This window comes from Myxocyprinus asiaticus, chromosome 16 (genome assembly GCF_019703515.2).
Source record: "Myxocyprinus asiaticus isolate MX2 ecotype Aquarium Trade chromosome 16, UBuf_Myxa_2, whole genome shotgun sequence".
NCBI lineage: Eukaryota > Metazoa > Chordata > Actinopteri > Cypriniformes > Catostomidae > Myxocyprinus > Myxocyprinus asiaticus.
In genome coordinates, this window is record NC_059359.1 from 4,422,806 (window position 1) to 4,436,763 (window position 13,958).

Below are 13,958 nucleotides of genomic sequence, written 5' to 3' on the forward strand. Positions count from 1 at the left end.
ACCTCTGTGGTCGTGTACATGGGAAGAGACTTGGGAACGACCTCTGTAGTCATGGGCATGGGCAGAGACTCAGAAACGACCTCCATGGTCGTGAACATGGGCAGAGACTCGGAAACGACCTCCGTGGTCGTGTACATGGGATGAGACTTGGGAACGACCTCTGTGGTCGTGGGCATGGGCAGAGACTTGGAAACGACCTCTGTGGTCGTGTACATGGGAAGAGACTTGGGAACGACCTCTGTAGTCGTGGGCATGGACAATTTTTGAGTTAGGGTCTTCATGGACCTACGCACCGACATTAGTGGCCGATCATACAACTTGGAGACAGGGGCCGTGAAAGGCATTTTAGGTGAACTATCCCTTTAATACATCCCTAAAAAAATAAAAGTGTCCTGTCATTGATCCAAATGCAGTCCATAATAGCAGGGGAAAAGAAACCTAGTTAATTCTTGAAGTGCTTTGCTCTTTGCCTGCCAAACACAGCAACAGTGTCTTTAATTTGCTTGTCTGATATTTGATTGATAGCATCATTTAACTGAGTCCCATTGCAGGTGCCCATCTTACTTAAATGCTCACTGGGCAACAACGGACTTCCTCCGCGCATGAGCATCAGCTCTCGGCTGTCACAGTGGCAGCTCTTCCATGTCACGACTTTAATGAATGGTTGATTGCGGCATAGATTACACATGACATTTATCTGTGTCACTGCTTTCTCCCCTGCGATTGGTTGTGCTGGAAGGTGTCGAGAAACATCCCATTTATCTTACTGTTCAAGCCATTTTCATAAAAATATCCCACTCAAATGATGTTACTTACAAACACCAGCAATATAAATCTATATGATCCATATTCCTGCACTGCTACTTGTACAAAAACAATATATCACAGGCGTTTAAATTGTTGTGGACTCGTTTTGCTTTTCATAAAGGTTTATCTTCCTTTAACATTTTTACAAACAAGCTGGTACTGGGAATATTAGCATGAAATAAGTTGTTAGCCAGGTCCAAATTAACAAGCGTCAAATAAGTGTAAAAATTGGCTTTGGCGATTAAATGAAATGGTTACTTGCCAGTGACCAGAAGATAGTCTGACCTTCACTGATCTAAGTGACACTAGTGATTCAATTCAGAAGCTTTCAAAGAAAACATCAGTCGAAACTTGCACATCTGTAAACGACCACCGGATTTACCATCAGAAGTTTGTCTAGGAAGCCTTAATTGTTTTTGTCTCTTAATAGAAATAGGCCAAAATACAGTTTCATGGCTGTAAGAAACATTTAGGGCATTTTCTCAATTCACCCATCAGTGTCTAGCATTGGCCCATATGTGTAAACCATGCTTGCCTCGTTTTTGATGGAGTAGTCTGGTGACTACCTTATTTATTCACAGGAGTGTTTGAGCGTCCTTTATAGTATCCTCACAGCTGCGGGCAATGTCAGACAGCCGTCCATGAGTTAGCGCCGAGGTAAACAAGGGCGGCTGAAGGCCGTTGCATATTGCCCGGTCCCACTGAGTCATAATAAATCTAGTTTGAAGATGACTGCAAATAGCACAGTGTGTTTGAAGCTTCCTACATTGTGCCCACGCTTAATAAAAGATTTATTTCCTACAAAGTCAGCTATCATGAGCTGGAACTGAAACCTCATGCACTGAAGACTTTGAGAGGAGATTTTTCTTACTCTGTCAAACTCTTTATTCCTTGATATTACTCTGAAAAAGGCTCTGATACAAACTGGTGAGCTGCCTTGCTTTCTACTGCCTGCATAGGTAGCACCCCACCTGAAATTAAGCGTCTTAAAGGGATAGATCACCCAGAAATGAACATTTTGCCAGCATTTACTCACCCTTATGTTGTTTCAGACACCGGATGACTTTCTTTCCTCCATGGAACACAAAGGAAGATTTTAGGCAGAATGAGAGCCTCAGTCACCTTCACTTTCATTGCGTCTTTGTTTCCATACAGTGTAGCTTTGGGATTGAATTTCAAATGGTATTAATTTTAGTGAATCAATTCATTCAGACAGTTGTCTTTTTTTTTTTTTTTTTTGTAGCAAAACATAAAGTAACATGCTGCCGCAAACAAGTTGCTGATGTTCGGCACTATGTTAACTACTCATAAAAAAGTCATAAAAGTACAGTGGCAAGAAAAAGTATGTGAACCCTTTGGAATTATCTGGTTTTCTGCATTAATTGGTCATAAAATGTGATCTCATCTTCATCAAAGTCACAGGTACAGACAAAGCATAATGTGTTTAAGCTAACAACACACAAATTATAATCTTTTATTTCTTTATTGAACACATCCCATTAAACATTAACAGTGGAAAAATTAAGTGAACCCTTGGATTTATTAACTGATCGATCCTCCTTTGGCAGCAGTAACATCAACCAAGTGTTTCCGGTAGTTGCGGATTAGACCTGCACAACGTTCAGAAGGAATTTTGGATCATTCTTCCTTACAGAACTGCTTCAGCTCAGCCATATTCTTAGGATGTCTGATGTGAACAGCTCTCTTGAGGTCATTTCACAGCATCTCTATTGGGTTAAGGTCTGGGCTCTGACTGGGCCACTCCAAAAGGTGTATTTTATTTTTTTGAAGCCATTCTGTATTGGATTAACTTCGATGTTTAGAATCATTGTCCTGCTGCATCACCCAACTTCTACTGAGCTTCAGCTGGTGCACATTATCCTGTAGGATATCTTGATGAACATGGGAATTCATTTTTACCTCAATGATGGCAAGCGGTCCAGGCCCCGAAGCAGCAAAGCAGCTCCAAATCATGATGCTACCTCCACCGTACTTCACCATTGGGATGATGTTTTCATGTTGGTATGTGGTGCCCTTTTTACGCCATACGTATGCTGCGTGTTCTTCCCAAAAATTCAAGCTTAGTTTCATCAGTCCACAAAACATTTTCCCAGTAGTGTTGTGGAGTGTCAAGATGGTCTTTGGAAAACTTCAGGTGCACAGCAATGTTTTTGTTCGAAAGCAGCGACTTCCTTCATGGTGTCCTGCCATGAACACCATGGCTGTTTAATGTTTTCCATATAGTAGACTCATGAACAGAGATGTTAACCAGTTGCAGTGATTCCTTCATATCTTTAGCTGTCACTCTAGGGTTCTTTTTACCTCACTGAGCATTCTGCGGTGTGCAGTTTTGAGTCATCTTGGCTGGACAGCTACTTCTAGTGAAAGTAGCCACAGTACTAAACTATCTTTATTTATAGTCAGTTTGTCTAACTGTGGAAAGATGAATATCTAAGCTCTTCGAGATAACTTTGTAACCCTTTCCAGCTTCATGTAAAGCAACAATTCTTGATCATATGTCTTCTGAGATCTCTTTTTTTGCGAGGCATGGTCCACGTGTGCAGACACTTCTTGTGAATAGCAAACTCTATGTTTGAGTGCTTTTTATAAGTCAAAGTAGCTCTAACCCACACCTCCAATCTCTTTTCATTAATTGGATGCCAGGTTTGCCAACTCCTGACTCTAATTAGCTTTTGTTGATGTCTTTAGCCTAGGGGCTCACTTACTTTTTCCAACCTACACTGTGAATGTTTAATGGGACGTGTTCAATAAAGACATGAAAGATGTTTGTGTTGTTAGCTTAAGCACATTGTGCTTTACCTGTACTTGTGACTTTGATGAAGATGAGATCACATTTTAAGAACAAGTAATGCAGAAAACCAGGTTCAAAAAGGTTCACATTTTTAATGCCACTGTATTTGTGTTTGTAGTTTTATTAGTTGCATTTATTTATGTTTTACCGAGATCCTGATGTTTTGTAGTGCCATATAAATACTGCTGTGATTTCTGAAATTATTTATACAACATATTTTGAGTTACATTTTAACAAGACCCCCCTGCAAAACAAGCTGGTGGAAGGAGAGAGTAAAATCTTTAGATTTGGTATGTTTTTTGACCACTTCGTTATTTTGATTATATTTTCGTTTGAAGTGTGATTTGAATTAAGAAATATATTTGGATTTAATTTTTTCATGTTTCAATAATTTTCTAAATCAAAATAGACCTGTAGAAGTGAAGTGCATGCCGATACAATCACTGTTAATATTAGCTATGATTTGTGTGTCAGTAGATGAAAGTAATTAATAATACTTATTTTCATCATTTAATTTTGGCGCCTGCATCCATATCCTGAACCACATTTTCCTTGCGTATAAAAGGAGCGTGTTACATTCGACAAGGACACAGTTAATGCACAAAATAAAGTATTTCTATTCTTCTAATTTATTGCATAAAGCATATTTACACTACCAACTTCTTACGAATGGGTTGTCTTTATTCATATCACTGGTGCTTGACAGGGAATGGACTACATAATAGGACGCAGGTGCTGCAATTACCGGAGTAGAACTTCCGAATTAAATTGTACTTGACCCAGCCCATTAGCGCCTTGCGTGCACGATTTCACCAAACCCACTTGCGTCTAGACTTAAGAAAATACTAAAACTTCATGGCCATGCCCACTGACTTTGCACTTATGACATAGCACTAGCACTCTTAATATAGGGCCCTTTATCTCTAAAAAGATGCAACAACTGAATGAAAGTGAATGATGACTGAGACTAACCTACTGCCCAACATCTGATTTTTGTGTTCCACAGAAAAAAGAAAGTCAAATGGGTTTGGAACAACTGATTTTTGGGGAACTCTCCCTTTAACCTCACAGATGGGGGGGCGCTCGGTTGTTTGATGTCGACAAAATGTGACCGTGTCACATTGCAGTCCAGCTTGTTTGTGAATGGCTCAGAGCTCCTTTATCCCTGTCTGTCTTCTAACACCTGGTCTGGGCTGGCCCTCTCCACGGGTTGGCCCGTTCTCTGTTTTCTAGAGCCAGGCACTGGCCCACTACAAAGGCACCAAACATGCCAAGAAGCTCAAATACTTGGATGCCCCGAAATGCCTCAAACAGAAGAGTTCTCTGGTTAGCAAGGAAAATACCAACAAGGAGCCGCCTGAAGGCCACTCTCCCACGACAGTGGCCAGCAACACTGATGGAAAAGGTAAGAGAATATTATTTTTAGTTCTAAGGCAAGCATCACTATAATTGTAGCTCATACTCAGGGTTAGGCATTTGAATAAACTTTGCTGCGTGACTTATCCCGCACCATTTGTGCTACAGACAATGATACCTCAAATCATGTGGCTTGTCTACTAAAATAATAGCACACCTCTTTAAAAAAAAAAAAAACAGACTCAAGTTATTTTTTCCTAGAAGACAATAAAAGGGTAAAAAAAAAAAAAAAAAAACATAGACTTGCATTGAACTGAGCCATATCTAGAGTCAAATTCATAAAATTTGACATGGTCTTTCCACCTCTGTCACAAAGATCTCTCTCTGAACTGAAAACAGCAAAGAAGCTCCAAGAATCAGGTCATAATTTGCATGACAGGCGCTGTTGCTGTTTCGTACAATAATGTTGTTGATACTACACCATTATCTCTGCAGTACAGAACTGCCAAGTTAATTTGCTCGGATGGAAAATCAGCATGAAGCCCATTCTAGAATTTAGCTTTCATTACAGGGTTCCACTGGTCATGGAAAACCTAAAAAATATAAGAGAAGTTTTAAACTGTGTTTTCAAGGGCTGTAAAAGTCATGGAAATGGAGTCATTGACAAATAAGTTTGCCCAGGATAATACAAATGAATAATAATAATAAAACATCTATTTAAATTTTTGTATCCATGTTGGTTTCATGCAGTTTTTAAAAAATAAAATTAAAAAATAAAATTAAAAAAAATTTACAAAATGTTTTCAAACATATTTTTCAAGGTAAAACTTTTTTTTTTTTTTTTTTTTTTTTTATAAATATCATGAATTTTAATTTACAAATATCAAGAAGTTTTCTTGAACTGAACAAAATATGCCTTTTAAAAATAAAAAAAAATACATAAATATCTGAAATGAGTCCTCCCTGTTTTATGTTGCAGTTAGGGCTGTCAATTTAACGCGTTAATTCAGTGTGATTAATTATATAAAAAATAATGCATTAAACAAATTAACGCAGTTAATCATGTCCCTGGACCATAATAAGGAATATTCCTACCAGTGGAACAATTCGAGCTTCAAGCATTTCAACCTGTTTTCTCCAGGGAGCAGTAAGCGTAACTTCAGCTATATAGGCAACGTGCAGCTTATACAGAGAACAAACCACCCTCACAGACAGCAGACAGCACAATATGAGAACATATTCGTGCGCTCAAATACAGCTTGATGGAGCACAAATCCGAACGCAGGGATCTCAAGACGTGTTTTTCTAGGTTTAGGTAGCTAGTATTAACTTGACACAGCCACCCTAAAACAGTATGTTTATGACTTGACGCAACCAAAATGAGACCACCTTAGAAAAGCCCTTATAATAAGTCTACCTCAGACAGATTGACTAATTCAATTGCAAACTGGATTGCTGTGAACTGTAGGCCAATGACTGGCTTATGTTACATAATATGAAAATAATATATTGGATTCTAAAGCCACTTTTTGTACTGTCTAATCAGTGCTTTACTCGACTGCCACAATAATGTATTACATTTTAATTATATGAATTATTATATTTTATAATATATATTTGTAGTTGTTGTTATTTAAATATAACTATAATTATTTCATCATAATATATTAAATTATTGTTATCTGAGGGGCTTTCTCCCCAAATATTAATTGCGATTAATTTGATTAATTAATCAGCATACCATGTAATTAATTTGATTAAACTTTTTAATCGATTGACAGCCCTAATATATATATATAAACAGTATGTGGTCATATGTACTACTTTTATGGTGCTTTTGAGGTGTTTGTTTTTGTGCTAAATGGAACTACACAGTTAACTATGTCATTGTATGGGAAAATTCTTTAAAGAATTTTACTTTTGTGTTTGACAGAAGAAATAGCAGCATACAGGTTTGAAACAACATGAGGGTGGGTAAATAATTACAGAATTTGAACTATTTCTTTGCATTTGTGCTGCCCTCCTTACAGAAACAATCCACCAACTCTATGAGCCAAAATGAAATGCATTTTGTTTTGTCTTGTACTAGGATGTTGACACCACACAGATAAACACAAACAGATGTGCTAACATCAGCAGTTTGCATTCTCTGTACACCCTGAAATCCAGCACAACACAATTCTGTTACTAGTAGTTGTTCTTCACAGCACTTTGTAACTCCGGAATGAAAATGCACGGATTGGTGACCTGCCTCTGCTCTTATCAGAAAAATAACCGAGCTGGTATTGTTTGCATTAATAACTCCTATGAATAACGAAGGGCATCGTGACCTGGTAGAGTACATGAGCGTGTGAGAAACCTCCAGATATGTCCGATAAATCATGCGAAATCATACTGAACGCAGCATGACACTGAGCACTTCTATCCTTTTTCCAGAGTTTGCGGCGAGCTGGGCGTTTGTTTGTCAAAATGCCACTCAGTAATGTATATTAATGTGCATAGATGTCAGAGAGATGAATAGTGGGAGCGTCTGAAAGCTGCATTATCTGGAGTTTATTTGCCGCATGTAATGAAAAGCAGAGGTTCACACGCTAATAGGGCGGCTTCAGAGAGCAGATAGTGGAGCAGGCGATCGTCTGTTCTTTTAGAGTGCCTATATAATGTTTAATTTCAAGGTTTTTCTATTGTTAAATAATAGTCATTTGTCAGTGCTTGGAAATGAATAATGTGTGGGAAGTGAATATGTGTGCATTCGAAGAAGTTTTTAGTTTTTTCTCCAACCTTAATTTTACTGCATGTTTTAGTATACGGTTATTCAGTAGAATCCTCCCGCACTGCACATCTGACATAAAATGATAAGACACAATCTGTGCATACTAAGGGGCTGTAGAAATGGACTGGGAAAACCAACTTTAGTTAATTTGTTGGCTTGTGTATTGTCTCTTAATGTTCGGTCACACTAGACTGTAAGTATGTGACATTAAAGACCACACAATGACTTACAGGCTTTTTAATCAGTTTAAAGGGGCCGTTAACCCAAAAATAAAAATTGGCATCATTTACTCACCCTCATGTTCAGTGTTAATTTATACATTTTTTATTTTTATTTTTATTTTTTTTTTGGGTCACAGTTTTAGTCTTTTGACGAAAATGTTGTCAATCTTTTTTCATGTAATTTTTATTAATTTTTAGTCACTTTTACTCTGATTAAAATGGCTTATGATGTTAGTCAAAGAAAATAACATATTTTGGTTGACAATAATGTGCAAAATGACTTCAACCAAATATTCAAACTTTTCGAAACAATCTATAAAGATTTGCTAATTTAATTTAAATTGGTAATTCTCATGAAACCTGTCAAGAAAATGTCCTGTTCCTATTTTAACTAAAAGTAAATAAGATATAAATTATATTTTGCGTATAGAAAATCAAGCCTATTTTTAGGGCCATTAAAATTTTCTACATTTTGACAGAATTTTCATTAAAAAAAAAAAATAATAAAAAAAAATAATAATAATAATAATAATAATAATAATAATAATAATAATAATATATATATATATATATATATATATATATATATATATATATATATATATATATATATATATATATATATATAAATTGTATTATTGATTTGAGGTTAAATATGACAAGGATGTTTTCTTGAGAGGTTTTAATGAGAATAACCCAAATAAAAATATTTTATTTTATTTAAACATGTATAAAACATATAAAACATAAACAAAATACAATATGTGAAAACTCTAAAATATTAGCTTTTACTGGATTGTGACTTCTTCATACTTGAATTTTCCATGTTTTGAACAGTTTAGGATAATGCATTACTTGTAGCATGTTTTTATGGAAACAGCGTACTCAAAACGAAAGTTAAAATCATGTAATTATTGCCATGATGTGTCTTTTTCGTCTTTGTCTCAACAACAGACATTTCCATCACTAATTTTGCTGAAGAGATGAACACAGCTCATGTTGTTCCAAACCAATATGACTGACTGACTTTCGTGGAACTCAAAACATCTCGTTAGGCAGAATGTTCTATCTCAGTCACCATTCATTGGTCATTTTTCTATACAGTGAAAGTGAATAGTATTTCACAGCATAAAGAAACTCATATGGGTTTGGAACAATATGAGGTTGAGTAAATGATGACAGAATTTTCATTTTGGGTGAATTATCCCTTTAACCAGCTTCACCAGAGAGGCCATGCTAATCCACCAGCTAGACTAGCACCATCCTATAAAGAAATTTTTCTATAAAGAAAATAGAAACAAAGTAAGAAAGGATGAGAGCTGAAAATGACATGTAATCAATGAGACAGCAGTGCTTTAACCACCGAGCTGTGAGAGTCACCCCAAATGGAGATCATCTGAAAGAGAACATGGTCATGGTTCTTTGATGTGATGCCCAAGATGGGCAGAGGGCAGAGAGTTTTTGTGTGTGTGTATGTGTGTGTGTGTGTGTGTGTGTGTGTGTGTGTGTGTGTGTGTGTGACAGAGATGCCTCCAACTCTGTTCCAGTCCAGTGCGGCAGGAAATGTACCCTGATATTAGCTATTAAAGAGCAGATTGTCAGGGGAGGGATGCCAGCTCACACAGCTGTACAATGGAGGCAGAGAACAGCAGTCAGGGAAAGAGAAGAGAGAGAGAGTGAAAAAGAAGACTTAAGGCCATTTCACATGACTCGTTTCCAGGGTAAGAGAATAGATGGGGCTCTGTGGCTTCAAACTGCCCAGTTCTTCCAATGCTTCAGGTTTTGTGGCCCAAGACTACCAAAGGAAGCTGGACACCAGGGTGCATACAATGTAAGCTAAGGAATTTTAGGAGAAACATCTGAGATATGTTGGTTGAAACATAACTAATAACTGTATGAAGTTTTATGAGCTTGAAAGAGCAACAAAGCAAGAGAGAGAGAGAGATAGAGAGAGGGGGGTACAAGCTGCGGCTTGTTCTGTCATCAGCAAACCTGACATCCTTTTCCAGCATCTTTACTGTCTATTATTGCACTCAGCCATTCACCACGCACTGGGCTGGAAAGATCCCTTACATAAACACGGACATTTCGGTCTGGCAAACCTGATGACACTGCAATGAAAAAACTGTTCTTCTGTATACTAGAATGTCAGTTCTAGAATTTTCGATTAATGGCTTATTTTCAAAAAGACTCTGTCTTCGAATGGCATTCAAAGAGAACCATTTATCTATGTAATGGAGAAACAGATTGGAATGTCATTTTTACAGCACACTATTATCTATTAAAATAACAAGGGGCCTTATTAAACAATTGGGGCCTTATTTTCACAGAAAGCAAGGAAGGAAGAAAGGAATGAACGAAGAAAGGAAGGAAGGAATGAAAAATGGAATGAATTAGGGATGGGCATTATCATGTAATTTTGTTGTCAAGTACTCTAACTAGGGATGTGCCCGAAGCCGAATACCTTATGATTTCACGTCGGAGATCATCTTTCCGTCTCTTAAAGTTGACCAAATTTATATTCACATCAGCAATTAAGGAAATTATCTGGTTAAGACTTTATTCCGAAAAAAGTTAAAATGCTCCATAAAGGTTTAAATGTTCCATTCATCTAATGAAGGGATGAAAGAAAGGAAGAAAAGAAGGAACAAAGAAAAGTAAGGAAGGACAGCGCAAAGAAAGGTATGAAGTAAGAGATGAAAGCAAGGAAGGAAGGAAAATGAAAGAAAAGGAGGAAGGAAGGAATGAAGAAAGGAAAGAATGGAAGGAAGGAAGGGATGAAAGGAAGGAAGGAGCAGAAAATGGAAGGAAAGAAGGAAGAGACAAAAGGAAGGAAGGAAAGGAGGAAGGATAGAAGGAAGACAGGGAGGATGGGACAAAAGAAAGGAAGAAAAGAAGGAACAAAGAAAAGTAAGCAAAGGAAGGAAGGATGGAAATAAAGAAAGGGAAAAAGGAAAGAAAAAGGATGAAGGAAGAGGAAAAGATGGAAGACAGGAAGGAAGGGATGAAAGAAAGGAAGAAAAGAAGGAACAAAGAAAAGGAAGGACAGAGCAAAGAAAGGAAGTAAGAGATGAAAGCAGTGAAGGAAGGAAAATGGAAGAAAAGGAGGAAGGAAGGAAGGAAGAAAGGAGTAGAGAAAGGAAGGAAAGAAGGAAGAGACAAAAGGAAGGAAGGAAGGAAGGAAGGAAGGGAGGAAGGGACAAAAGAAAGGAAGAAAAGGAGCAAAGAAAAGTAAGCAAATGAAGGAAGGAAGAAAGGAAGGAACAAAAGATGGAACAAAGAAAATCAAGGAAGGATGGAGCAAAGAAAGGAAGTAAGAGAAGAAAGCAATGAAGGAAGGAAAATGGAAGAAAAGGAGGAAGGAAGGAAGGAAGGAAGGAGTAGAGAAAGGAAGGAAAGAAGGAAGAGACAAAAGGAAGGAAGGAAGGGAGGAAGGGACAAAAGAAAGGAAGAAAAGGAGCAAAGAAAAGTAAGCGAAGGAAGGAAGGAAGGAAGGAAGAGATGAAAGAAAGGAAGGAAAGAAAGAAGAAATTAAGAAAAGGAAGGAACAAAGAAAGGAAGGATGGAAGGAAGGAAGAGATGGAAAAAAGGAAGGAAGGAAGGAACAAAGAAAGGAAGGATGGAAGAAAATGAAAGAAGGAAGAGACAAAAGAAAGGAAGGAATAAAGGAACAATGAAAATTTAGGAAGGAATGAACAAACGAAAATAGAAAGGAAGGAAAAAACAAAAGAAAGAAAGAAAGAACGAAAGAAACAGAAAGAAAGAAAGAAAGGAATGCATAGACGGACGGACGTCCCGCCATTAGCTAGATCTAGCTATCGTACAAAGTGTGAAGAATTTCTAGATGAGATATTTGACGCAATTAATAATAAAAACAGAGGACTGACAGGAGCGCGTGGCCCTCAGGGACTGATTTCACAAGTCAGTGTGATTCATAATGGGGCGTAATCACGATAATTAGAGTGCTTAATCCAGCATCATGGTGAAAATTTAATCAGAACTCAAGGGAACTTACTGATTAGTCCGTCTAATAACGAGGGTGGAAGGATCCTTACTGCCCTGTAATTAAAGAGCAGAGATTGGCAGCGCGCTCGGGCATGTCAGCGGGGCCAGAAGCGGATGAGAGCAGGAGAGAGTGATAGAATGATGCCTTGAAGGAGCAGGTCTGGCTTTATCACTCAGATCATGGTCCTACTGGGCCCCGAGGCCCCAACCTCTTTGGAGACCCCCTCTTGTCATTTTGACCAGGGAGTTTTTGGGATCTCTTGGTATCTTCAAGTTTAAATTCAAGTTTACATTCTGCAATTGTTACTTAAGATCTCTGTGGGGTGAATACACTAAGAAGGAATTGTACTTGGTAAAAGCACCGTTTATTTGAATGTGCTGTGAATGTTTCATGCGTCAGGCAAATAGCGCAGAATTTTTTTTTAATAAAGCACCTATATTTTGTGAATCTAGTGATCTTAATTTACATAGAAAGGAGCCATGTTTGCACAAAAATGAATGACAATGACTTAATTTAAATACTCAAGATGCAGAGCATTTTCAGCGCTGATTGCACTGGTATTGTATGTTAATGAAGTGAGAAATAGGTCATTGTGCTAAAACGTTCACAAACCACATCTATTCTCTGCGCAAAGTCTAAAATCAGCTCCTGCATTTGCAGTTTGTGAATTCCACCAGCAGATGATATCAAAGAGCTATCGTTCACTTTTAATACTAGCCTTGATTTGTGCATCAGTAGATCAATATGATTCATAATAATAATACGATTAATTTGTATAGTGCCTTTCCAAAGCTCAAGGACGCTGTACAGAAATTAAACATTAAACAGAGAAACATATAACAAATATACATTACAAAACAATGACAAATAGGAGAGAAGCAAAGCATATTTCAAGCATGTGAGACACGGGTGAGCAGGACGAGAGCCAAACAGTCCTAGATAGGCTGATAAAGAACATACAACACATACATCGAGGTCTGGAGCAGTGCAGGCAACAAACAGAGGAGGGGATACATTGCATACAGCCCATTTACATTACCAAATTCTCATGAATGGGCTGTCTTCATTTATATCGCTGTTCCTTGACAGGAAATGCAATGCATAAAATCATGCAGGTATGGGTCAAGAAATTCAGAGGTCAGAGGAGAATGGCCAGACTGGTCCAAGCTGACAGGAAGGTGACAGTAACCCAAATAAACACAGGTTACAATATTGCTATGCAGAAAAGCATTTCTGAACATACAACATGTTGAACATTGAGGCGGATGGGCTACAGCAGTAGAAGGCCCCTCCGGGTACCACTACTGTCAGCTTAGAACAGGAAACTGAGGTTGCAGTGGGCACAGGCTTGCCAACACTGGACAGTAGACGACTGGAAAAACATCGCCTGGTCTGACAAATCTGGATTTCTGCTGAGCTACACAGATGGTAGGCCCACTGCAGTCTCAGTTTTCTGTTCTTGGCTGACAGAAGTGGAACCCAACGTGGTCTTCTGCTGTTGTAGCCCATCCGCATCAAGGTTCAACATGTTGTGCATTCTGAGATGCTATTCTGCTCACTACAATTGTACAGAGCGGTTATCTGAGTTACCGTAGCCTTTCTGTCAGCTCGAACCAATCTGGCCATTTCCCGTTGACCTCTCTCATCAACGAGGCGTTTTCGCCCACAGAACTGCCGCTCATGGGTTATTTTTGTTTTTCGCACCATTCTCTTTACACTCAAGAGACTGTTGTGAGTGAAAATCCCAGGAGATCAGAAGTTACAGAAATATTCAAACTAGCCCATCTGGCACCAACAATGATGCTACGGTCAAAATCACTGAGATCACATTTTTTCCCCATTTTGATGGTTGATGTGAAAATTAACTGAAGCTCCTGACCCGTATCTGCATGATTTTATACATTACACTGCTGCCACATGATTGGCTGATCAGATAATCGCATGAATAAGCAGATGTACAGGTATATCTAATAAAGTGGCCGG

At 38.1% G+C, this 13,958-nt stretch overlaps 1 protein-coding gene across 4 annotated transcripts in view; it reads left to right on the forward strand.

The window, feature by feature from the left end:
* LOC127454302 (zinc finger protein 385D-like) overlaps window positions 1-13,958 on the forward strand; it is a 141,487-nt gene that overhangs the window by 113,576 nt on the left and 13,953 nt on the right. For all 4 annotated transcript variants that reach the window (XM_051721407.1, XM_051721406.1, XM_051721409.1 and 1 more), the window contains one exon: window positions 4,853-5,024. In XM_051721407.1, coding sequence (XP_051577367.1) covers window positions 4,853-5,024 — 172 coding nt within the window. The remainder of the gene's footprint in view (window positions 1-4,852; window positions 5,025-13,958) is intronic.